This window comes from Ambystoma mexicanum, chromosome 2p (genome assembly GCF_040938575.1).
Source record: "Ambystoma mexicanum isolate Mex_15411 chromosome 2p, UKY_AmexF1_1, whole genome shotgun sequence".
Classification (NCBI taxonomy): Eukaryota; Metazoa; Chordata; class Amphibia; order Caudata; family Ambystomatidae; genus Ambystoma; species Ambystoma mexicanum.
Genome location: NC_090923.1, coordinates 548463952 through 548491448, shown reverse-complemented (window position 1 = coordinate 548491448; position 27497 = coordinate 548463952). Strand labels below are relative to the sequence as shown.

The following is a 27497-nucleotide window of genomic DNA, read 5'->3' as shown; positions in this document are numbered from 1 at the left end:
CCTTCCGATGTATGCGGCGTCTTTCTGCTCTCCCGTCCTGATGGTAATAATTTATGGCAGTCGGTCCCCGCACCCTCACAGGCAGCGGTTCTGTTACAACTCCTTATCTCCTCATCTCATCTCTTTGTTCCCGGTGGGCTGCCATTTTAGTTTCGCGTTCGGCGGAGTGTATAGATTAGTCTTTTGTTCAGCACACTTGCTTCTGCATACCAATCACTCCTGTTACATGCTGCTTGTATGTAGTATTCCTTCATGCAGCCACTCCTGCAAAATTACGTTTCACGTCGAGTTTCCTCCATAGTTTCTTGTGCACATCATGGAGGATCAGCAGAAGCACCTTCAGAAGCACGTCCTATTGCATGGTGCTGTAGCCATGTCCCCCCCCCCGTCAGTCGTAAACCTTGACGTCCTCATCCATGAGTGGCGCCTTACCACTGTGCTAGCGGCCATGGACCTTCCCACACTGTCTGCTGTGTCCTGTCCTTATTGCAGCGTCTGACATGTCACCTCCTTGCCGTCGGAGACCAAGGACAGGAGACCTTCCCTCCGGGATGTCTCTGTTGCATTGTGACATAGTATCATAAGAAAGCAAGGACCTTGTGATGGTGAAGGTAAAGCCTTGGGGAAGGAAACCCTGAGACTTGAGGAACAACACTTTTTATCTTGAGGGCGGAACCTCAAGACGCTTTTGTTTCTTTTCCAAGACTTTTTGTGGAATTGTTTTACACTTGGGGAGGGGAGCTGAAAGAAAGCTGTGAGGTGGAAGAAGCACTGTTTCTTTGGTTACTGACATCCTTAAAGATCTAGTTGTGAGGGCAAGAATAGGTTTTGGGCACAGACAGACAACTCTTTGACTCAGACTTTCCTTAGTTTCATTTAGGCATGAAAATCCCACCTTAGCATAGGGCAAGATAGGCCTTTTTCCATTCTGATATTTAAGTTAATAAAGTGTTTTATTTTGAACTTTGAATCTGTTGTCTGTGTCTTGCTTCATGATGCCTTCACACTCCATGCGTCAAACCTCTTATTCTCTCTATACGGTGGATGGGACGGGAAGGCAGAGGTCTCCAGGCTAGCTGTCGTGGCATGACCCTTCAAGCTTTCAGGTGAAGCATGGGAGGAAAGAAAAGCCACGTCCGACAGAGCAGGATGGTGCTTCCTCGCCAGATCCCTGTCTACTGCCAGAACAGAGGCAGGTTTCTCCCGCACCTCCAATTTGGGGGCCTAAAGGCCACATTTAAGTGCGCAGGAGCATCTCTTTTTTTGAAGGCATCTTCCAGAATATTGCAAAGTTCGTATTGAACCTTAGACCTTGACGGAGCAGATAGTCCCAGAGTACTGGCCACTTTAGCCAACAAGCGCTGGAAGGCGGGTTGATGCTTTCCTGGCATGGGAGCTGGCAAAATGTCAATCTCAGGGGCGGTGTTGAGGTCAATGGCCCCCTGCAGGACTTATGCCAGGCTCAGCACATCCTCACGTTCCCCGTAGAATTCTTCTGGGAATTCCCTCACCTCCCTAGAACCCGTCGGTTCCAGCCCAAAGGGGATCTGGTTGCCCTCCTTGTCACAGATGTCATACATGTTTGACATGGAGGCATCCCTAGGGATTGCGACGTATTCCTGCAGGCCCTGTGCCCTCAATGCGAGTCTACTTCAACGACGATGCTGGTCCCAGCGATGAAGCCCCCCGCTCCCGAAGAGACCTCTGTCCGGTCCAGGCCCAAGACCATAGGCATGTAGAAGTGGTCCCCAGAGGGTACCTGGGACCCTGCAATGCCCAAGTGGACGTCGCCTTGGTGAGGATGTCCAACATCTTCAGGCAGAGGTTTTCCCATTCCTCCGGCATAAAGGAATGGGTCGGAAAAGGTACCTGCGCTGGACGCTCAGTGGACTTCCTAGAGCAGTGGCTCTTCTTCTTCGAAGAGGAAGACAAATGTTGGTGCAAGGACTCACTCTGGGAGCGGAATGTCATCCGATGCATCATCTTTTATTTCCTTTCCTTGCGTTGAGCAGTTTGCTCTTTGGAGTGGTGTTACACGCCGTGTGACCTTGACCGAGACCACAGAACCTCACCCTTCGCCTTGTGGACAAATGTGAAGATCTTCGCCACCCTCTTCAAGAGGGCCTTAGGTGTCATGTTCCTTGGCCAAGCAATATAAACCAATCTGGTGCGGATCCGAGACTGACATTTGCCAGCTGACGTTCGCACATGGCTTGGAGCCCGAGGCGTTGGACGGAGTAGGCATGGCGTATGAAAAAATAGTTAAGCTAGCTAGATGAGCATGTTCTGATCAGCGAACAGAGTGTGTGGAAAAAAGAAAGTGAGGTCACAGGGCGAAGTGCCGCTACATATACTGACCTCAACGTCATATCCAGCGTGGGGTGGGTAGAGGCGTCATGCAGAGCCGACACGTAGCAGCGATGCGCCCCCTAGCAGCGGAAAGGTTTCCGGGGAACAGCTTTGATGGGATAGGGGCATCACAGATGAGGAATCGGTGGGAGGAAAGAATCCATTAGACATATGCTTTTGTTGACCTGCTTTGATGGTGGTAAAAAAGTAAATCCTGAAGGTATGGAAGGCTGATGGGAAACTTTCATGCAATGACTGGATTCAGAGGCTGTGCCTGTTGTCAGTAAGAGAAAAAGTTAGACATGAGAGAGGGGGCACCAGGGAGATATAGAAGTGTTTATGGGCTTTGTATAATAGCGTGTATGTCTCATTCTGCTACTCCTTCTTCCCCTTTACCCCTGTTAGTCTTTCACTCCCTTTGAGTTTTGCCCACCCTTTTATCGTGTTGTGGTGTTTTATGTTCTGTTGCAAAAGTGCATGTCTCTGCTCAGCTTTCACTATATGGTGAATTAATATTGTCTAGGATGTAAAATGTTATTTTGGAACATAGCAACATTAGGATGTTATCAAATTGGGTTACATTTGTTACTGTGAGAGGCAACATGGTAATTGTTGTATTGCATTTTACCATACACTTCTCATGAATTATGTATTCCCTTTGTTGCTACAGTGATGTTGGTGTCTAATGAGTCTGTCCAAAGTATGTGAAAAATATCCAAGATTGGCAAAACATGCTTTCTGCAATGCCTTGTGCAAAACTCACCCTCTGTTGTTGTGCCTTCTGTATCGTTGCTATTTGCTGTGCTACCACTGAAAGCACCTCCACGTCGATTCGGTTAAACTCATCAAAACAGGCCCATGCGCCAGAACTGTAAGAGAAGAACACATGAGAGGTTTTAGGTGGAGAACAGGAGGATGGTCACCAAACAGGCATTAAACGTGTGGAGGATGAAAGTTCCAGAGGAAGGTAAAGAATGCACGCATGAGAAACTCTGCTCACTGTACAGTAGGTACTCAATTTGCAGACCTCTAAATGTTTTAGAAGGCAGTTCCCATGATCCTTGACCACTAGCTACGCTGGTTAGGACTAATGGGAGCTGTCAGACAAAATATCTGGAGGGCCAAGAATCGCATACAGACTTGAACTATTTCATTATGTATGTTGGACATCTTACTAAAAACTATTTTTTCAGAATATAATGATATGAAACATTCCATTGTAAGTCCCAGAATGCTCTTAATTCCACTAACAGTGATAGCAATATTTTTCTCCAGCTCACCCTGAAATACAGAATAAACACAATGCTGCTTACCAAAGGCAAAGAAGCATTGGCAAAGACAACTGTTTCACGTTTTGCATAGATAATGGGTAGGAATTTTCCAGTCACTGCCAACAAATATCCAGGTATTGACACCATTTACCAGCCGTTGCCATATTATTGCCAGGTAGCACGATCATTTGACACACGAAATACAGCACATCACATGGCATGCATTGCCATTGTATGCTCGGGTATCAACAGAATTGCAGGTATTTCCACTAGAAGAGAGGTATTCACACTATTGTAATCAGAATGGTCCAATGAGAGTTCTTGTGCATCAAAATGTTAACTTGGCACTGTGTAAGGACCCTATCCATCTTTTTATTTCTTGTTTTTTTTTTTTTACAAGGGCTGGACTCAAGTCTCTTTTTTTTAACCAGTTACCTTGATATACCATAATATATTGAAAATATGCAGAGGGGTTAAAATAATTCTCTGCCAAGTTAGAATGGGAGGTAGTGCTTTCTTGGTTGCAGTAGCAGAAATGACTAGACCCTGCCACCTTAGATGGCAATCTCTCATTTTGAATACACATTAAGAAATTGTGTTTTCCTCAGTAAACAACTTCCACAGTAGCAAAATGAGATGTGTACATTCTGCTTCAAGAAGCTGTTGTCTAGAGACCGTAGAGTCTCTTCTAACCTCAGTAGAGTGACTCTAGAGGCCAACGCCAAATGATAATGGAATTCTACGATAATAAAAAGTTACTCACTGTAGTGACTAGAGTACTCATAGTCCTAAGTCCCATTTCCTCCATCCTGTATGGGTGTCCCCCGTATGAGGACGGTACCAGAACCTTTGGCAGCAAAAATTATCCCATAAAGCATAACACTGCCAGTAACCAAAGACACTTGAAACAGTTGGTGGTTTGGGCAGGGGAGTAAAGCCAACACATGCGAGAAACAAAAGCAGGAAGTAACAGGCATCATTCTAATACACGTGCCTGTTAGTTTCACAGCTCTTCCTCGTCTCATTGTTTTTTGAAAAGACGGTAATACTTGTCAGGCTAGTAAACATATACATGACCCTGAAGTACTGTGTTGGGGAGATCTGAAGAATAACCAAGAGAGGAAAATATCCTCTTGCTAATGAAAGTAGCTGGAGTTGATCAAGGAAAGGAAGTTATTATCTTGAGCCCAACTTAGTGGAATGGAACTTTAAGGGACGAGCAATACGCCTTAATATTGTGAACTGTCAAACAATCTGATAAAGGTAAAAGGAGGAAACATATCCTTTTGGATTGTTGAGTAGTAAGAATCTTGAAGAAACTAAGGGGAAGGAGAAGACCCCCTTTAGATTGTGGAACTTTTGTTTAGAACACCTTTGTTTCTTTGTTGGAACTTTTATTTTGGAATTCTAAAGCAAGGCTGAAGGTGCCAAGCCAAGAGGCATTTTTCCCTTTTTCACCTTTTCTTGCGTTAGAGTGTGAGGTTCAAATTAGGTTTAGGATATATATGATATGATATGGCATTTATAATGCGCCTATACACAAGTGTTTGAAGGCGCGACGAGGCAAGAGAGGGGGAACAGAGGGAAGACAAAGACAACGATCCTACTAGGCCAGGTGTCATTCAGATCGCGCAAGTGCATGGGAAGGGGGAGGGGAAAGGGTGAGTGGGAAGGGACAGTGCAGTGCATAGGATACTAGAATAAATAACTGTTAGGAAAGATTTCATAATTGTATGTCATTTTCCCTTCATGTGTCAACCCCCAATCTTTTTGCTGCTGCTTAAACACCATTGACTGACTTTGCCAGAGAAGCACAGCCTTCAGCTGCACTCCTCTGGGCTTTCTCGCTTTTTGTGGGGAAACTGACATGCCCTTAAGACAGTCAGTACTGGGAGACTTTGTTTCCCTTAGTCCTTTCCTCCTGTTGCAACTTTTGTACAACATGTAACACGTGTGCAATGTATTTTACCATACATCACACTTGGGTCTATAGTCATTTCCAAAGGCCCTAGATACTCTCGGTGGACTTTTTATGAACTGTGCAGATGTGTCATGGACAGGTCTGGTGGCAGCTCTCTTTTCGCATTCTTTTTAACCCTTTCCTGCCATGTTAACCACGTTTGGCACAAATAGGTGGCCTGGCTCCAAAATGGCCATGCCACAAGGTTCTTTGTCCTGTCCTTTGGCCACCTTGCCCCTTCACCTTCCCCAGGTTGAGTCGACGCAGCCAGTCCTTATTTGGTCATGCACTTTTTCGCAAATCCCAATGTTTTTGCAGGCTTTTTTGCATGCCTTGTGTGTGTGCCTCCAGGATGTGGGCTGGAATGTCTGATTCCAATACACAACGTGGGTGCCAGAGAGTCTGGAGTGCCATGAATGCCTGGGACCACCGTGGTCCGTGATTGGTCCACGTATGGAGTGTGTGTTTGTGAGCAGATCTCCCATTGTGTCCTCTCTGTATTAGCGTGAAGGGAACTTTGGATAAGAGGAGGTTGAAACCACCACCACCATGTCGATCTCCTTTGTTCTCACTGAACAAAGGATAGGATCCAAGTATCCTGCAACTAAGAAGTTGAGTCGAGGAACCGCTGGTGACCCGCTGCAAGGTTTGGCACCCTGAGCCCGCTGTCGTCCCTTTGGACCTCTCTGCATCTGGTCGTCCTAGAAGGTCTGAGAAGACGCTTTGACCCATTGGAATAGTGGGACCAACTATTCTCGGCACCTTCATCAAACCCTGCAAGTAAGCTTTTTTGGAAATGTCCCTGGGCCAACCAGTGGACTGACCAGCTTACCCAGTTGCTTTGCTCTGTCACCGCCAACGTTTCGATGAGGCCCTTGAAACTTGGTATACTGCTAGCTCTGTGTCCCCGGCACCCTCACACCGAATTTCGTACACTTGGCGTTCCCAGGTCTGAAGTGAGACGAGTGCGCCAGGACAGGAATCATCGTGGTTACCATGTTGCCCTGCCGCGCCAACGACCTGTGCATGTTTGCTGCATTTGTGACCCTCTTGCCCCTAATAGTCTGCTGCAGTGAAACTGGGTCGATTCCTCCACCCGGAGCGGAGAAATCGCCACTGTCCTGTTTGGGAATCATCGCTGTATCTTAGGAACTGAAAGGTGCCGAGACGTCATTTTGCCGCATTCAAACCTGCCAACGAAGTGGACTGAATTGGCAAAGTTTGGGTCTGATTGCGTCGAGGACTGGTGAGTACTCCTTACCCCAACCAGTGGCCCCAGGCGCAAGAGCCCATTTTTATGCACGAGTGGCCACCGGGGCCCCTCTCCTTTCCACAGCTATTGCAAAATAGCGACTCCATACCGTACTCTCGAACTGCCTCTTCCTTCAAGTGGACGTCCTTCTTAAATAGTGGGAACCTGTTCTGGATCGCCTCATCCACCTTCCTGAGCTGCTAGAGGCCCTTGAAGAGACACTATTCCGCCCATTGGCACAAGCACGTGCATGTACTATTGAGCACAAGGCTCCTCTCTTCGTAGGGCTTGGACTGCCTCTTAGTTAGGTGAATTATTGATGTTGAACTGGGCCTAAAGATTAACTGCACTGCCTGTTTCCTTCCCATCTAGGTTGTCGACATATTTTGTGCAATTAACCCTTTAAACCCCCATGGTCTTGTATATATATTGTATTGAGTGTGATGTATTGGTTTACTTAGTGTTACTGTGATTCTTTTGCTATGGTCTATGTTACAAAGGCCTTGTAATAAATGTGTCTTTATTTTTGATATAACACCTGTCTGGAGTAATTTGTAAGTGTCCTTGCTCTGTGTGCTTATTGAGGTCCTTCAGTCACCCTCAGCCCTCGTGAGACTTAGGGGGTCATTCCGAGGTTGGTGCTAAGGGAACAAAGATGCTGATAAAGGAATACAGGCATCGATTACCGCTATGGGCCATTCTGACCAGCCTGACCGCTATTAGCGGCATCGTAAAGTATGGTGCCGTTAATAGCGGTCTGGGCGCGGGCAAGCGACCCACCATGCCGGCAATAGCGGCATGCCGTAAACTGGAGGAGATCACAAGTGAAGCGGACATGCAAATAACGGCTTTATGAAGGCGGAAAAAAGTGCTTACCAGCATGCCGTAAATACCGGCATCGCTGACCTACTGTAAAATGTCTTGAGGAGTGTTCCCAACTGCCACAGGTGCACAAATCAGCACAGGTGGAGGCAATGGAGTCTGGCCCAGTACAAAAGGAGCACACCCACAGACCACATACCCCCCCGCACACCAAGATGATTCCAATAGTAGTAGCATTACTGGAGCTGGAGGACATGCTTGCATTGCCACAACATCAACAACAACAACAACAGCCGGCACCACAGAGGAGACGCAGGAGGAGAAGGAGGGTGAGACAGGCCCAGCATGCCCCACCAGTGCAGCCACCGTTACCACACCGGCAGCCCCCAATCCCTTGCATCAGAGCCAGTCCTTTCAACTTAAGTCCTGAGCAGATCCATACCCTGTGCCGTCTGGACCGGGACACCATCACCACCATAGTGGACATGATACACAACGACATAGTGAGCCTTATCGAAATACGCACCGCCATCCCCCCTCTACTGAAGGTAGTGTCTGTGCTCCACTTCCTTGCCACAGGCACCTACCAGCACACAGTGGGGCACATGCATGGCATATCACAACCCTTATTTCCTCAGATTCTGAACCAAGTGCTGGATGCCCTCCTCAAGCACATAAGAGACTACATATCCCTACCACAGACTTCCCAGGAGATATTTGATACAAAAGTTGCCTTCCATGCACTGGCAGGCATGCCAAATTGTGTAGGTGCCCTCGACTGCACCCACGTGGAGTTGGTGGTCCCACATGCCATGGAGGTGGTGTACCGCAACCGCAAGCAATACCACTCCATCAATGTGCAGATTGTATGCGACGCCAGCAAGATCATCACACATTGTTGTGCCCGATATCCCGGATCAACTCTTATTCTATGGTCCTGCGGAACTCCCCGCTACCACGCTTCATGGAGCGACATGCTGGACGACGTGCCTGACTGCTTGGTAAGTTGCAGGACTGGCACATGGCATTGAAATGGGTGGGGAGATGCACACACCACCATGCTGTCAATGTTGATGTGACTGCACGATGTGCACATCACCGAACACTGTGCCCCAAACCTTCACAAACGGTACATGACATCCAAATCCCATCTGAATGAAGTACGGTCGACACCTATCACTACATGACTAACAGGAAACCACCCCACATCCCACAACACGTGCACCACTCATCAGCGGCCATAGCCCTCCGTAACATCATCCAGCACCTTGCAATGCATATGCACCATGTTGCTGTCTCCAGCATATCACCACACAGGACAACCATCCCTGTGAGTGCATCAAACTGAACCAACTAGGGAATCCACTGTCTGTCACAGGGCCGGCACACCCACAGGAGTGCTGTATGTCACCATGGGAATGATCAGCGCTGATTGCCCAATATTGCACAGACTACTGCCAACGCTCCCTCTAAATAAATCTCACAGAACACAACACATCACAATTCTGTCACACAAACAGCTGCATGCGTACGCGATGCATGTGCAACAAGACGTCAGTGCACACCATGTATCATCTTGAAGATGCAACCCACACCATTAGTCCATGCCACAGGACACATTGAGGGGCTGGAGATGGCGTAAATACATCCATGAGCATGTGCATGTGGGCAATGATAAACTGCAGGCATGTGTGATTAGTAGAGCTGTCTATCATGAATTGACTAACATTTACCTTTTATTGCCTCTCATGAAGGTGATAGTGGCTATCCCTTGAAGCCGTGGCTCCTCACCCCTGTCCGATACCCACAGAACAGGCACGAGGAGAACTACAATCGTCCCAATACCCGTAACCGTGTGGTCATCGAGCAGACCTTTGGCCTGTTGAAGGCACGATTTTGCTGCCTCAGCCCGTCGGGTGGGGCACTCCTCTACAGGCATGAGAAGGTGACCAAGATCATCACGGCATGTGTCATGCTGCACAATATGTGCATCCGCCGGAACGTGCCCCTGCCCCCTGACATTGAACTGCTACCACCTGATGATGATGAAGGGGAAGAAGATGTGGGTGGACATCTTTGCGGTGCCGATGCACAGGAGGGACGTGCTGTGCGCCAGTCAGTGATTGCACAATATTTCTGACACACATGGCAGCAGAGGGTGACGTGATGGTTGGACAGAGGGCACTGGGTGCGGGGGTACATGTACACTATGCACTGTAAATGAATAAATGACACATGCGCAATGAAGAATGTCCACTCAGGTCTTGTTTTCTAAACAACGGGTGTATTAACTAGAAAAATGTAAATGTAAGTGCAAAAACCATCAACCTCCCTCACCCCCTCCCCCACAACTCACCCACACACCCTCACCCCCTCCCCCCACAACTCCCCCACACGTGTCCCATCGAGTCTCCAATGCCTACATGAGGCTGCCCTGATGCTCAATTGGCACCCCCTGGTCCAGGTGGCAGCATGTCTTGCCGGCGCAGGGTACGTGCCGACCTGCGGAGCGGGCTTGTCTGTGTGGAACTGGATGAAGACGGAGTGGCCGCCTGCTGGGATAGGGAAGCGGGATGCCCTGCCTCCATGGCATCCGCTATGTGGCCTAGGACCTGGCGGAGGGCCAAGACCTCCTCGCAGAGGTGGCTGGTGTTCTCAGCAAAGGATTTCGCCAGGGAGGCAGTGTTGTCCGTGATGGACCTGCCTAGAGTGTCAAAGTTTTCACGCCACTCCTGTCTGGTCAGTCTGTTGTCCTCAACAAACTCCCGCACAAGGGCAGTAAGCAGATCAGACCGCTGCGGCCCTGCGGATGCACCTGTGGAGGCTGTCGGTCCCTGTCTGTCCTGCCCAGCCTGCTCAGCCTCCCTAGTTGTCACAATGGGACTGAAGCGTCCCTCCCGCTGCTCCTGACCAGACTGCTCCGGGGTGGTGGCATGCTCCGTATCGAGTGACGATATTTGTGGGGATGCCGCTGGACTTGGGGTACGGACCACATCCGATACATCGTCCTCAATGGGAACCCATATGCCGTCCTGTGGGTCCTCGACAGGCAGGGGTGCTGTTGCTGCCACCTCCCCAGCCAAACTCGACTCCTCGGATCGGGGTGCCTTACCTGATTCATCAGGATGGGCAATGGGTGGTGGTGGTGCTTCACCCTCTACGGGCCTTGGTGGCACCAGTGTAATGGATACCTGGGGTGGCTTGCCTGTTGGTGCACGGCACCCCCTGGGTTGTCCCCTCGAGGTCGAAGGGCGGTTGCTGTCATCCCGGGACCTCTTCCGGGGTGTGGACTCAGCAGGGGTTGCGTCCTGCCCATCGCTGTCATGGTCAGTGCCTGTGGTGGTCGAAGAGAGGGACGGCATGAGTGATGTTTTTATAGGCATCATACATACATTAGAACAATTGCTCATCCACACATCTGAGGGTAATAGGCATTTCTGTTAGGATGAGCACGTTCTTTGATACATGGGTGGTTTGTGCAGGCATACGTGTCAGGTCCATATCTTGGATCTTCATGCAGGAGTGATGCTGGCCCACCAGACCCCCTTGATATGCCTGATCAATAGTTCATAAAATATAAAACTACCAAACTGGCAAACCCAAGGGGAAAGGGGAATGGAGGAGAAAATAACAACTGCAGATCTTCACTTTTTCTTAAGACACGACACTGGTTCCCAGAATGTGAGACTCAGGAAATGATTACTCTTTGGAACTGGATTGAGGAAGTGCCATCAGTAATGTGTCTCTGTGAAATCTAAGCACATAAATACACAGATTAATTACACTCTGTTCTGTATGTTGGCTTCTGCTATTTTAAATATATTTAAAAAAAACTTTTATCATATACCTGCTGCCTATGCTTGATAGCTCATAGGCATTAATAGCTTTTTCTTTTGTATTATTTAGATGATCTTCTGATAATTTATAATAATAATTTACAATGACTGTCAATATTTTATATTCTTGAAACACTTTGAAATTCTTTGAATATAAGTTGCAGATGGTTTGAAACTGACTTGCTTGAAGAATTAATGTTCTATATAGTTCTTAAGTCATTGACAAATTAAACGCTTCTGAATTATTTAACTCTCAGCATTACTTCTTTGTAATCTGCACATGTAACTAGATGTCAAAACTGTACTATAATGTTCTGATGCTCCAGGGTTCAGTTAGATGGCTTGATGCACAGTAAATGAAAAGTTCATCAGAATTGAGGAACGCGACGACGTGGGCGCAATCAGAACAGAGTAGAATATGATGACAATGCCAAAAACAACCACACTATTACACGGTCACTGAAATCACTGCAACACGTAATACTTAACCGCACTCTAAAACGGGCATTAAACTTACTGCAACATGTTATACACTCGTCCGCTCCACCAAGTAATGTATTCACTAGGAATTGCCGGGACTTAACTCGCTGCCAATAGAAACGTTACTAGAAGACACTAGCACATCAAACCAGGAAGTAAACATTAAAATGAAGCGTGCGTAGCATAATTAGAATACGCAACCGAAATCCTGACTGGAACTGACCAACAGTGAAATTAAATATAACGAGACATGTTATACTAGATACTTCACTATACTCCTAGAAAATAACACGCGTACAATAAGGAGAATAATACTGAACCAATATTTCACAAGTAATGCGCTAACTTGCCTTATAATTTAACACCTAAATATCATTTCCCGCACACGCATCCGCGAAAGGAGAAAATAAACGCACGACAGAGTTCTCTTTAAAAAAATACGCGCGCTGTTGTATTCAAGTAATTGTTCATAAAAATTCATTGCCGACAAGTACAGTTCTTAATAATTAAAATTAAACTTCTTCTTGAGTAAAATTATCTAACACAAACTTCTGTAGAATCAAAACTCACTGGATATTCTTCTTCAAAAAGGAATTTTAATACTGCTTATACTAAATAAACTGCAACCTTCCTCTAAAGAAACTGGAATGAAAGGCAGTTTAGAATGTTGGTAACTGTTCCAAACTACCTCACAATTATTTTCCACCAATCATTGGTGTTGAACTGAACCTCCATCTTGGTTTGGGGAATTTGGTACTTCCTGTATATAGTTCACATTAAGGAAACTTATTACAATATTGACATATGTAAAACACTGAACCCAAATTCAACATCACTCAACCAATACTCTTACTAATAATGCAATAATGAAGTATTAAAAATAAATGTTTACTTAATTCTTTTTAATGTAGATTTTCTATAGTAATTTCTCTTTGAATATTTAGAAATATGCCATGGAATCCTAACAATACGTCGGCGTCACTCATGTTGGCCAAGAGCAATGCTATCTGACATGCATAGTATTTTGGGCCTGCCGGCTGTGTGACTCATGGCATTTACATCTTTGTATGGTATGTGTCATGTACAATATTGCCTTGCAGCAGGCATCTGCATGTGTCTGTAATGTGTCCGCCTACTTTGCTGGGAGTGTGTGTGTGTGTGTGTTGGACCATGGCTTGACTCTTTGAACTGACATATTGCTTGACTTTCATCAGATGTGGCATTACAATGATTACTTTGGACACTCACCTCCATCGCCCGATGTTGTGGCGCCACACTCCATCTCGCCAACACCTTCGATACCCTCCATTCCTATTTTGCTGGCGCAGATGTCCTCCCATGGGGTGAGCTTGATTGGGGAACTGGGACCTCCTCCTGTTCCCATAGCCCGGCTGCGGTTCACTGAGAGGATGTTTCGTACCCTAAGTCGCAGGTCGTCCCAGCGCATGCGGCAGTCTTTGATCGTGCGTGGGGTGTTCCTGACAGCACTGACCTTCTGAGCAACAAGTGCGCAGATCTCCTTCTTCAGTACTGCCTCCCTCTTCGTGTTATTAGAGAAAACTGTGGCAGTATGCTCCTGCAGTGTGTCTACCAGCATCTGCAGCTCATCCTCATTGAATCTTTCTTTCCGCTGGCGGGCAGCTCCCTTCTTCAGGGCCTTGGGCATAGTGGTGTTATGGGTGTATCTTGTCATGATAACAGCAGAGTCTGAAGGGTCCTGTGTGGTGAAGATGGCAATGGATTGTGTTTTTAAAGATGGTCGCCGGGCTCCTTCCTGTTCCTGCGCGATGACGCTACTTACGGTTCTGCTTATTAGCGGTGACCGTAAATAGCAGTGATCGTTATTAGCGGTCACCGCTAATGCCGCATTGGATCTTGGCGGTAGTGTTATCTACGCTATGCGTGATGCCGCTAAGGGCATTTTAGGTGCCTTTAACGGCATGGCGCTAATGACCTTACCGGAATGGCGTAAAGCTCGTGCCCGCAAAGTCGTAATAGTTCTCTATTAGCGGACTGATGGATGCCCGGACACGCTATTTACGCCATGCCGGTAAGGGGCGCTACTTACCTCCAAACTCGGAATGAGGGCCTTAGTCTTGACCGCCTGCCATAGCTACCCTGATTGGTCTGGCTTGTCCAGAGGTTACCCTGTTCCAAGAAACTAGGGAGCCTTCTGAACCTCTGCCCCTCCAGGTCAGAGTTCAGAAATCCTTCTTAACAATAACAAGAGGTAAGCGTACGGCCAGCTGGTGGCAAGTGCAAGGGTAAGTGCAGACATCGGGTGTTAAGTGCTGGAAGTGGGACTGAAGGGATACAGAAGGCAGTCACCAAGTGCAGGGGTTGCCCGGAAAGGCAGTGCAAGAGTGCGGCTGGCGAGGGAGGGGCCCTGGGCCCGAGATCAGAGGGTGGCCAGGAAGCCAGTGCAGTTCATTTTAGCCAGGAATTCAGCAGGGGAGAGGAGGAGAAAAAGCAGAAGCAAAGAGAAAGGTTTTGAGATGCTTCCGGAAACGGAGATGATTCTCCTCAAGTTTCAGGGAGGCAGGGAGGCTGTTCCAGAGGGAGGCCCCAGCCGAAGAAAGATATACCACCAACTCGTTGCTTGGAGAAGCGACAGACCCTGCGGGAGTTGGAGGCGGATGAGCGAAGAGCTCGAGAAGGAAGATATTTAGTAAGAGAGAGTTGAAGGTATTGAGGCCCCAGGCCCCAGAAGACCTTGTGGACAATGCAGAGGGTTTTGAACTTAATCCTCGCAGTCACTGGGAGCCAGTGCAGAGATTTCAGTCCTGGAGAGATACGATCCCTGGAGAGGACACAGGACGGAGAACATTAATATTTTGGACAGCCTAACACAGACATTAGCTAGTTTTGTTGAGGCAGGGAAACCCCTCTTAGATTTAGGGAAAGATAGGAGTTTCCCCAACCCCCTTGTTTTACTTTCAATAAAAGTGTATAGCAACCAACTCACCACTCCTGTGTCTGTCTCCTACCTCTGCACCTTCACACAGCTTGTTTACCTTAGCAAGACAGTTTGAAGATGACACTGCTGCGGCACTAGTCGGCTTTCAATAGATTGAGGCTCACACCACCACCGAGGAATGAGGTTGCAGATGGGCAGAGAGCAACGCTTGATCCCCTTCCAACTACCTTAAGCGCGCCTCCAATCTTTTATTTGTCTTAATATTTTTTTTTAATAATCTGTTTCTTTAAATTTAAACAGCAAAAACATCATAAGAAGAAACACAGGCTTTCAACAGAAAATCACGGCAGTATTGTCAGTGACAAAAGCGACACAGGATAAAGATAACAATGATACATCCGCAAAGCAGGTAATAGATGGCAGTTCTGGTTATGTCTCATGTCTTTGAGTTAGGAGAGGGGGGCGAAGGGGAAAAGAAGGGGGGGAAGGGGAAGGGGAGGTGGGAGGTAGGGAGAGGATGTGCCTCAGTGAGCATCCAGCCATTCCCCCATATCTTTTCAAATTTTCAGGGGCAGCCCCTAGCATTGTAGATACGGCGTTCCAGAGATGCACACCTACTTAGTTCATTGCTCCAACGGTTCAATCTTATTGGGTCTGCAGAGCCCCAGTTTGCGGCTATGAGTCTTTTCCCTGCACCCAGTGCCACTGCCAGGAAAAACTTTTCATACTTGGTAAGGTCAACCTCCCCCCAAATTCCCAGACATGTAATTTTGGGGTCTTTACGAATTGGCGTTCCTAGTATAGTGGAGATTGTATTAGTGCACTCACCCCAGAAGACTTGTAACACTTGACAGTCCCAGATAATGTGAAAGAAGGTGGCTGTCTCCCATTTGCATCGGATGCATGTCTCATCTTCGGTCCCTCCCCATCTGGCCAGGGCTGTACGAGAGTAGTATGAGCGGTGGAGTATTCTGAGTTGTATCAAGCTGAGTTTGGCCTTGATACCTATCTCTCGGGGGGAACATTATTGCATCTACCCAGTCCTCTGGTTCCAGATCGCCCAGATCCCTTTCCCACCTTTCTTTCAGCTTATCAAGATCTTTAGCACCGAAGGAGTTAAGGGCCTGGTAGAGTGTGGAGGTGACTTTGGAGGGGATACGTTGCGGGAAAACGTTGGTCTCTATGGGGGAGCAGAGGGGTATAGTTGTTATGTCTGGGAACTGGGTGTGTATGGCGTGAGCAAGCTGTGCGCGTCGAAACCGGTCCATAGGTGCCAAACCAAATTTGTCTTGCACAGTATCAAAGCTTAGGAGGCGTCCCTCTTGGATCATATGTGCTAGTGTGGTTATCCCTCTTGTTTCCCCAATTCTCAAAAGAGCCCATTTTCCTTATTTCTGGGAGATGTGCGTTGTGCCATATGGGTTGGGCTAATGTTGGTTTTGCCTTCCATCCAACGAGTTTGTGAGCGTCCCTCCAGGCACGACGGATATGGCGTGTCATTTTTTGTATTGTCGGGAATTGGTTGTTGGTAGCATATAGGACCTGTAGGGGCGGCACTGGGAGCCTAGTCTCTATTTCAATGCGGATGTGCGGTAGTGTGGGGTCTAGATGTAGCCAATCATTTACCACCTCTATCTGTGTTGCTAGGTAGTATGTGCGTATGCATTGTAGTCCAATTCCTCCCTCCCACACTGATTGTTGGAGTGTAGTGAGGGTGTTTCTGGGTTGTTTCCCTCCCCATAGCAGCGTACGTAAGTTGCTATCTATCAGTGTGAAGGTTTCATGGGGGATGGGGAGCGGAGTATTTTGGAGAATGCATAGGAGTCTTGGGAGTGTCATCATTATAAACAGGGCTGCCCTGCCCATTAATGATAGGGGGAGCGATTGACAGTGGGAGACATCTCTGTTAAACCTATCTAGTACGGATTGTAGGTTGAGTTGGAGGAATCCGTCCAGGGTCGGGCCAATGCATATGCCCAGGTATTTAAACTCCCTGATACAGACATGGTAGGGGCAAGCCTCGGGAATCGCAGTTTCGCCGCCCTGGATCGGGAAGTAGATAGTTTTGGACTTGTTCACCTTCAGGCCAGCGAAGGTTTGGTATTCCTTCAGGATGAGGGATACAATCGGGCATGAGGTGACCGGATTACTAAGACATATAAGGAGGTCATCTGCATATAATGAGAGCCGATCTTCTCCTCCCCCTGGCCAGGTGAATCCGGACCAGTTTTAATTTGATCTAAGTTCGATTGCTAGTGGCTCGATAGCGAGCAGGAAGAGGAGTGGGGTATTTGTCTTAGTATTCAAGTGTGGCTTTCCACACACTTTTCTAGCCAGCATAAAGACATCCATTTCAAGAGGAATTCCAGACCTTCTAGATGCTGTGATGAATCCCATGGTGGCATCACCTTTCCCGGCGGAAGAGGCGTTGGAGGCGGCTACATAAGGGAGGATCACATGGGGGGGCAACCTCTGGGGAGCAGCAGGGCACCATCGGACGAGACATGGTATATTCCCCTGCCTCCCTTGAGGATACCCCATCTATACCCAATGCCTTGATGGCATATTGTTACACCTACTCTCATCCAACTAAGAAGGGTGCTGGAGGCATTATATCAAGATCTGCATGTGAACTATCAAAATCTGACTTTTCCTCTACAACTCATGAAAACATCTTCTCAGACTCTACCTACAGCCTATTCAGAGCTCACTTACCTTAATAACCACTAAGAACGTTTGCCCAGACTTCATATGCAAGTCATCAAGAATGGACTTCCATTCCCATAAGCACCAGAATACTGGGATGAGGAAGATGGATCGAGTAAGACAGATCACCCAAGGCCAAGAGCCCAAGCTGCGCTCTAGTTGTTGCGAGTGCTTACCTACAGCAGGGAAATTTAAACAGCAGAGGCAGCTGAAGAAAGAGCTGCTTGCAGGAGAACACTGCATCTCTCGGTATCGAATGAGAGACCGAGAGGCTAGAAGGCATTACTTGGAGCCACCAGTCTCATCAATAAGGAGAAGGGAAGCTTGCAGCGAGAAAGAACATGCTGCAGGGACGCCAGAAGCTGAGAGGAGACTTCTGGGCATTTCAGGCGTTAGGAAGTAGCCTCCACCTTACCAGAGCTGGGGAAGATGCCAAAGAGCCCAGCAGGAACCGCAAAGGGCAAAGAAGCTGAACAACCGAAGCAGCAGGAATGACGCTGAATGCTCGTTACCGGCTTACTGCAGGAGAGATGAAATGCATCAGGAAGAACCGATGGGTCCACAAAAGGGAAAAAGTATTGTCAGGCATACCAAACTCCATTTAAGAATAAGATATCGCTTGAAAGGAAACGTGCAAGTAAGCATTACTCTAAAAGGGGGAAAGTAACCAGAAAAAGAGAATTACAACTGTGTGAGTGTATGCAATCACATGTGAAAGAAGTCCTGGCAGAATAATATACCAGGCAGAAACAATACCAGTAAAAGCGAATTTCAGAGACTATCAATATTGGAAGTATGCACAGAGCCCACATAAGGAAGTCCTGGCAGGGGATAATACCAGTTATAAGGAAAGGGGTAAACCTGCAATTTTGGTCCCTGGTCCTTCAGGTAAAGTACATTATATTAGAGAAGGGTGGACCAGTGGAACAGGATGACACAGATTCTTCACTCAAATATACATTTTAATCAATAAACATTTCACATAATTAATGTATGTATGGTATAAAAACATAAAAATTCATTCCATCAATTTAGCATTCATATCTCAAACATTCATTCATAATCCCATACTGCCACATTCAAACAATCATGAATAAAACACGACTTGCTGTGTGCAAACTGGGCCAACAAAAAAACAGATAATACTGGACACCTGATATTATGCACTGGGTCACCAATATATGTAAAAACTAAAGGAGATTGTGTTAAGAGCAGTAGTTTATACCATCTTGACAAGCCAAACTGGTTTTATTCACGATTGTTTGAATGTGGCAGTATGCATTTTTTTAAAATGAATGTATTTTAATGACATCTGGATAAAATAGGTGGGGATTGAGCACCCAGGGGTATTTGAAAAAACAATACAAATAGGTATGATCCAGTGGAAAAAACTGGATCTCAATAGAAATAACAAAAAACTGCTACTATTGGTCAAATATTTCAATTATACAGTTACAAAATGAATATGAACCCAATTTCATGGACATATAAACAAAAAGCACAACAACAATGCTTGAACTGTGCACTGTTCAGATGGTATTATCGTCGACACAACAGTGTTTCGGCCTAGAAGAGCTGTAAGGTGCAGCTTTGTGGGCAGGCCTTCATCAGGACGTGTACTGGAATGAATGGTAGTCCCGGGATCTCTATCTATAAATAACAAATGGAATATGGTGAGTGGAGTGGTGACCTCAAATATAAAATGATGATTCAGAAAGCTTCCTAGGGATGCTTGTTAAAAAGAAGGAAAAAACTCCCTAATGGAGGAGCCTAATTCTTACCGAGGACTCATCCCATGCAAGGGTAAGCGAGAGTATCCATCATGGGTATAGATATCTGGACGGCATTGAATGCGTCGGTGAGGAAACAAGTGTGTACCTGTAACGACATGAGAGGATCTGTAAGGGTTTTGTACAGATCCTGGTTCCACGCATAAGTAAATAGAAAAAAGGTAAAATCTTACCTCAGGCGGTAAGAGGTGTCATCTATGCTGGTGATGGTGGAGACACCCACTGTGGATGGTAGCTGCTGACCCAGATTGTCCAAAAGTGACAATACCTGTGTACAACAAGCGCACATGCGTGAGGAAACTACGTAGCTAAGGCCCGTGTCATGCATGAGCAAAAAGTAACTAATTTTGTTCAGGAATATATATAAATATACTATTCGTATTCGCAAGAGTCTGGGAGGCGTAACTAATATTGCTCAGGAATATATATAAATATAATATTCGTATTGGCTAGAGTCTGGGAGGCATTCTAAACTAACCCAAGCTAGTAGCCCAAGCCGCGGAACATTGTATAGCACTTACTTCCGTGATTTGAAGTGTTCGTCTGGGCTGTGCAGCGCAGCATCTCTGGACGCGAAAAGCTGCTGAGAAAGTAAATGAGAAACCGTGGCCATGATGACCCCGGGTAATCAAGCCCATGGATCGTGCTGATTGGTTAAGCGGTGGCGCTCCCCTGGTAGGACGTCATACGACGTGCAACCAATCACCGGCCGCCAAGGGAGCCCCGAGGGGCGGGCCCATAGGCCGTGTCGGCCTGGAGCACCAGTGACGTATGCTGCAGGACTAAAATGGTGCGTGCAAATAGCACGTCTGCTGCAGAGCTAGATCTGACCCGGCGTGCAGGAGCTGGAGTGCCACGTATGCATTGCCATGAAGGCAAAACGCCCGATGCACGAGTAGTATTAAATACAGATCGGTGTTGCGAATTGCCTAAATGTGAGGATGCACAAGCCAGTGTCAGTGGAATTATTGTACGTCTATAATGGATACAGGCAATCAGAAAATACACACGGCGTGGACCCAACTGTTATGGTAGTGTCCAGCCCCCTGCTGGGAAATCTGTAGTACAGGAATCAAAACATATTGGGATAAACATACAGATTGAAGGTGCCAATGGTGGCAACCATATATTCAGAACATTTGTGTGTAATCACAATGTCTATCCCATTCCTCCACAAGCAACAAGTGCTAATGATGACAAAAGTGAACAAGAACTTCAAAACAACACAACCCAGTTATAAAATCACGTATGACTTAACATCTGCAAGCGACCATTTGGGAAAACATTTGTTCATAAATCCTCAAACAGTGTGTGGCGGTATACATTTGGAATACAACTCATTATAGTACATTTGAATGATGCAGTATACAACAACAAAGTATGAATGTCAACAATATTTAGTCATATCCAAACTAGCAGCTAGGCATGTACTACAGACAGGTTAAGCGGACAAAAGCACCCCATATATGGTCAACAAACCAAACAGATGACAGAGGGTTGTTAAAATGTCTAAATGCGGGGTGACCACACAGTTTTGATAGTAATGGCCTGCCAAACAGAAAAGTATTTAGTTTTGACCCGGCATTGAATGATGAGATAGCCACATGATACGTGGGGGGATGTAAGGGTCAAATAAAGGATGAAAAAATCCATTGCAATTCACTAACTATAGAAGTGTTTCCATTCCACAGACGCATTCAAACCTGTTTTAACGGTGTCAAGTTTGTGGACTAACTGTTGCTCTAGTCTCATCAGTGCTTTGTCCCGGTCGCTTCCTCTTTTTTGTAGAGTTAATTGCTGTATGATGGTCCAAGAGATGTCATTGTTAGTATGTCCTAGTCGGCTAAAATGGTCGACCAAGGGTTTGTCCGGTATTTTGTTCTTAATGCAGGATCTGTGCTCTGAAATCCGCTGTTTTATTGGTCTGGTTGTCTTGCCTATGTATAGCAAGTGACATAGGCATTGTGTTCCATAAATCACAAACTTACTGTTGCAATTAGTGTGGGTCTGTAGAATGTGAGGATAGTCCTTGTAATTGAAAGTTTTGATGGGGGTGGTGTAGCGACATGCCACACAGGTTCCACATCGATAATGTCCCACAACACACGGAAGGTCCCACAGTGTGTTCGGTGTCTTGGTTTCTTCGATATAAGTGTGGACCAGCGTGTCCCTTAGGTTCTTGTTCTTTTTAAATGCAAAAATAGGCTTTTTCTCCAGAGTGCCCTTGTTTTTTATCAAATGCCAGTGTTTATTGATAGTTTGTTTGGTGAGATTGCTCTACGGACTATATGTTGTGACACAAACCAGTGTATTCAATTTGGTTTTCTCCTTGGATGTCAAGCATATAGTTCTATCAGTGTTCAAAGCCCTTTTTCTTGCCTGTTTAATAGATTTTCTTGGGTATCCCCCTTCTCTGTCAGCTGATTCTGTAGGCCGTTGGCATGTTGCTCGTATTTTTCTTTGTTTGAACAATTACGTCTGATTCTTAGAAACTGGCCGTAAGGTAGATTGTATCTGAGACCCTGGGGATGGTAACTAGAAAAATGCAATAAGCTATTACGGTCTGTGGGTTTCCTATAGAGTTCGGTTTGAAGATTGTTTCCCGATCTATAAATGTGCAGATCTAGAAAATCCACTGCCTGATCGCTCCAATCGATAGTGAACTGAATGTGGTCATTACATTGATTGATCCATTGATGAGACTCAAATTTGCTTCTGTACCTGTCCATATGATTAAGACATCGTCAATGTACCGTCGCCATAGGAATATTTGTTTTTTGAAGGGGTTGTGATCGTTGTGTGTATAGTCTGTTTCATACTGAGCCATATACAAGTTTGCAACATCGGGGGCAAACGTAGCCCCCATGCTTACACCTTTTATTTGTTGATATAGCTGATCCTTAAATAGAAATAAAATTCTCCGACATGGCAAGTCTGACACATTCTAAAATGAACTCTGTGGGTGTTGTGGTCACATCAGTCCTTTTATTGAGGCAAATTTTGAGTGCTTCTAGACCTTCTCTTTGTGGTATTGATGTATAAAGGGCTTCAACATCCATTATGGCCAGAATACAGAGTTGCGGTAATTCAAGGTCTTGTATATTAGTATGACGTTCGTGGAGTCCTCGATGTAGAATGGCATCTTACTCACAAATGGTTTTAGGAAAAAATCTGTGTATAAGGATAAAGGTTCAAGGAGAGGATCGCATTCAGAGACTATTGGTCTTCCCGGTGGTCATTGTGTATATAGTCTGGAAACAGACTATATACACAACGACCACAACCCCTTCAAATAAGAAATACTCCTATGGCAACGGTACATTGACGATGTCTTACTCATATGGACAGGCACAGAAGCAAATGTGGGTCTCTTTCATCAATGGATCAATCAATGTAATGACCACATTCGCTTCACTATCGATTGGAGCTATCAGGCGGTGGATTTTCTAGATCTGCACATTTATAGATCAGGAAACAATCTTCAAACCGAACTCTATAGGAAACCCACAGACCGTAATAGCTTATTGCATTTTTCTAGTTACCATTCCCAGGGTCTCAGATACAATCTACCTTACGGCCAGTTTCTAAGAATCAGACGTAATTGTTGAAACAAAGAAAAATACGAGCAACATGCCAACGGCCTACAGAATCGGCTGAAAGAGAGGGGATACCCAAAAAAATCTATTAAACAGGCAAGAAAAAGGGCTTTGAACACTAATAGAACTATATGCTTGACACCCAAGGAGAAAACCGAATTGAATCGACCGGTTTGTGTCACAACATATAGTCCGTTGAGCAATCTTACCAAACAAACTATCAATAAACACTGGCATTTGACAAAAACCAAGGGCACTCTGGAGAAAAAGCCTATTTTTGCATTTAAAAAGAACAGGAACCTAAGGGACACGCTGGTCCACACTTATATTGAAGAAACCAAGACACCAAACACACTGTGGGACCTTCCGTGTGTTGTGGGACATTATCGATGTGGAACCTGTGTGGCATGTCGCTACACCACCCCCACCAAAACTTTCGATTACAAGGACTATCCTCACATTCTACAGACCCACACTAATTGCAACAGTAAGTTTGTGATTTATGGAATACAATGCCCATGTCACTTGCTATACATAGGCAAGACAACCAGACCAATGAAACAGCGGATTTCAGAGCACAGATCCTGCATTAAGAACAAAATACCGGACAAGCCCTTGGTTGACCATTTTAGCCGACTAGGACATACTAACGATGACATCTCTTGGACCATCATACAGCAATTAACCCCACAAAAAAGAGGAGGCGACAGGGACAAAGCACTGACAAGACTAGAGCAATAGTTAGTCCACAAACTTGACACCGTTAAAACAGGTTTAAATGTGTCTGTGGAATGGAAACACTTCTATAGTTAGTGAATTGCAATGGATTTTTTCATCCTTTATTTGACCCTTACACCCCCCACGTATCATGGGGCGATCTCATCATTCAATGCTGGGTCAAAACTAAATACTTTTCTGTCTGGCCGGGCATTACTATCAAAACTGTGTGGTCACCCCGCATTTAGAAATTTTAACAACCCTCTGTCATCTGTTTGGTTTGTTGACCATATATGGGGTGGTTTTGTCCGCTTAACCTGTCTGTACTACAGGCCTAGCTGCTGGTTTGGATACGACTAAATATTGTTGACATCCATACTTTGTTGTTGTATACTGCATCATTCAAATGTACTATCATGAGTTGTATTCCAAATGTATACCGCCACACACTGTTTGAGGACTTATGAACAAATGTTTTCCCAAATGGTCGCTTGCAGATGTTAAGTCATATGTGATTTTATAACTGGGTTGTGTTGTTCACTTTTGTCATCATTAGCACTTGTTGCTTGTGGAGGAATGGGATAGAGATTGTGATTATACACAAATGTTCTGAATATATGGTTGCCACCATTGGCACCTTCCATCTGTATGTTTATCCCAATATGTTTCGATTCCTGTACTACAGATTGCCCAGCAGGAGGATGAACACTAACATAACAGTTGGGTCCACGCCGTGTGTATTTTCGGATTGCCTGCATCCATTATAGACGTACAATAATTCCACTTGCACTGGCTCGTGCATCCTCACATTTAGGCCATACGCAACACCGATCTGTATTTAATACTACTCGTGCATAGGGCGTTTTGCCTTCATGGCAACGCTTACGTGACACTCCAGCTCCTGCATGCGGGGCCAGATCTAGCTCTGCAGCAGATGTGCTATTTGCACGCACCATTTTAGTCCAGCAGCACACGTCGCTCGTGCTCCAGGCCGACACGGCCTACGGGCCCGCCCCCTCAGGGCTCCCGTTGCTGCCGGTGATTGGTTGCACGTCGGATGATGCCCTACCAGGGGAGCGCCACCGCTTAACCAATCAGCACGATCCACGGGTTTGATTACCCGGGGTCGTCATGGCCACGGTTTCTCATTCACTTTCTCGGCAGCTTTTCGCGTCCAGAGATGCCGCGCCGTACAGCCCAGGCGAACACTTACAATCACGGAAGTAAGTGCTATACAATGTTCCGCGGCTTGGGCTACTAGCTTGGATTAGTTTAGAACGCCTCCTATACCCTAGCCAATACGAATATTATATTTATATATATTCCTGACCAATATTAGTTACGCCTCCCAGACCCTAGCGAATACGAATAATATATTTATATATATATTCCTGAACAAAATGAGTTACTTTTTGCTCATGCATGACACGGGCCTTAGCTACATAGTTTCCTCACGCATGTGCGCTTGTTGTACACAGGTATTGTCACTTTTGGACAATCTGGGTCAGCAGCTACCATCCACAGTGGGTGTCTCCACCATCACCAGCATAGATGACACCTCTTACCGCCTGAGGTAAGATTTTACCTTTTTTCTATTTACTTATGCGTGGAACCAGGATCTGTACAAAACCCTTACAGATCCTCTCATGTCGTTACAGGTACACACTTGTTTCCTCACCGACGCATTCAATGCTGTCCAGATATCTATACCTATGATGGATACTCTCGCTTACCCTTGCATGGGATAAGTCCTCGGTAAGAATTAGGTTCCTCCATTAGGGAGTTTGTTCCTTCTTTTTAACAAGCATCCCTAGGGAGCTTTCTGAATCATCATTATATATTTGAGGTCACCACTCCACTCACCATACTCCATTTGTTATTTATAGATATAGATACCGGGACTACCATTTATTCCATCACACGTCCTGATGAAGGCCTGCCCACAAAGCTGCACCTTACAGCTCTTCTAGGCCGAAACACTGTTGTGTCGAGGATAATACCATCTGAACAGTGCACAGTTCAAGCATTGCTGTTGTGCTTTATGTTTATATGTCCATGAAATTGGGTTCATGTTCATTTTGTAACTGCACAATTGAAATAATTGACCAATAGTAGCAGTTTTTTGTTGTTATTTCCATTGAGATCCAGTTTTTTCCACTGGATCATACCTATTTGTATTGTTTTTTCAAATACCCCTGGGTGCTCTATCCCCACCTATTTTATCCAGATGTCATTAAAATACATTCAGTTTAAAAAAATGCATTGCTAGTGACTGTTACTCCTCCGCAGCTGACTAGTATAGGTATAACCTTGAGGGGACACAACATCTTGTGGGGATGATGGCTACCTTCCCGCCTGTGTTCCCACTTTGAAGGTGATACTGGGGTGCTCGACCTTCCCTCTACGCTTGGGCTGTCAGCATTATCTACAGCAGCCATCTTGCGTGCCTCTGATGCTGTACTGTCGGGAGCATGCCTGGCTGGCATAATGTGCATTTGCTCTGTCCTATCAAGCATGCCCGGGAAACTGGAGTCTGGCGTAGTGTCCTTCGTGGTAGGCCTCTTTTGGTTTTGAGATAACGGCAATTTAGAACGAACCTTGGAAGAAACTCTGGTAGGCTGTCTGCCCTCCGTCACACGACTGATAATCTGGCTTTTGCGTAAAGGCGCACCCTCAGGCTTATGCCCGGACACAGTGCCCATAGACCCCTCACACAAACGTGTGTAAGTAGAGCTCTTTTGCCACTCGGTTCCAGGCCCAGGAGAACTGCTCTGTCCCTCAGCGTGAGCGCTGGTAGCTCCATAAGCATTGGGCATGACACTGGTAGTAGGGACAGTTTGACCCCTCCCAGCTGTCGAACCCCCCGGAAAGGAGTCGCTTTGCGGGGTTGCTTTTGTAAATAAAGTACAGTAAAGTTACATTTTCCTGTCTGGAGGATTTGTTTATGAAGGTCTTGATATGGTCTGGTGGTGATCTGGCGAAAATCTCTCTCCACCTGGACAGTCTATTCTTCAGAGATCAGCCCCCAAGCACTCTAAGCAGATCGTGTAGGGGTCTGATGCCGGAAAGGAGTGGTCGCAAGAAGCACACTGGGTAAAGCGTCCCACGACCGACATGCGTCGAGGGGAGGTGAGGAACTGGAGGCCAGTGAGAAATCAAATGAAAAATGCAGGGAAGCTGCGCATACCTTATAAATTGCTTGTGCAACGGCTGCCAGGTCCATTCCCGTCTGTGCGGAAAAAGAGACTGGGAGAGTCGCCGAGAGCGGGCTGGTAGGGATCTTCACATCCCTGCGTGCTATGCTAAATTTAAAGGGGAAGTTCATCATTTTTGCTGCCAAAGGTTCCAGTACCACCCCCATATGGGGGATGCCCATACAAGATGGAAGAAAGGGGACGGGACATATGAGTAAGTGAAGATAAAACCCCAGCCAACACCTGTCCTCCTCATCTACTGATAACATCAACCCACTCCCTAATGCTGCGAGAAATAAAGAATCCTTGGAAGAGGCTGAGATAGCACTTTGTACCTATGGGATATGTGACGATTCACAAGGTGTTGTAACTCCTCTCCAGAGGGGAATCCCTTTCCCATGGGGGATAGGCAGGTGCAGCAGCTATCCAATAGTCCCCCCTATGTGTGGATTATTATGGGAGGACCTCATGGGGAGGGACTCGCCCCCCTCTGGGGACAAGGACAATCACTTGGGGTACAATCCCTGAATCCCCTAACCCTCCCCAATGTTCAGAGACACTATATTGAAGACATCTGTGGGAGGAACATCCAGTAGAAAGAACATTA

The 27497-nt window shown here is 46.3% G+C and overlaps 1 protein-coding gene across 1 annotated transcript in view; it reads right to left on the bottom strand.

Annotated features, from left to right (window-relative positions):
- Window positions 1-27497, bottom strand: part of DNAH1 (dynein axonemal heavy chain 1) — a 3604831-nt gene that overhangs the window by 1991216 nt on the left and 1586118 nt on the right. Inside the window, exon 30 of the mRNA XM_069644003.1 lies at window positions 3113-3218. Within this exon, the coding sequence (XP_069500104.1) occupies window positions 3113-3218 (106 nt within the window). The remainder of the gene's footprint in view (window positions 1-3112; window positions 3219-27497) is intronic.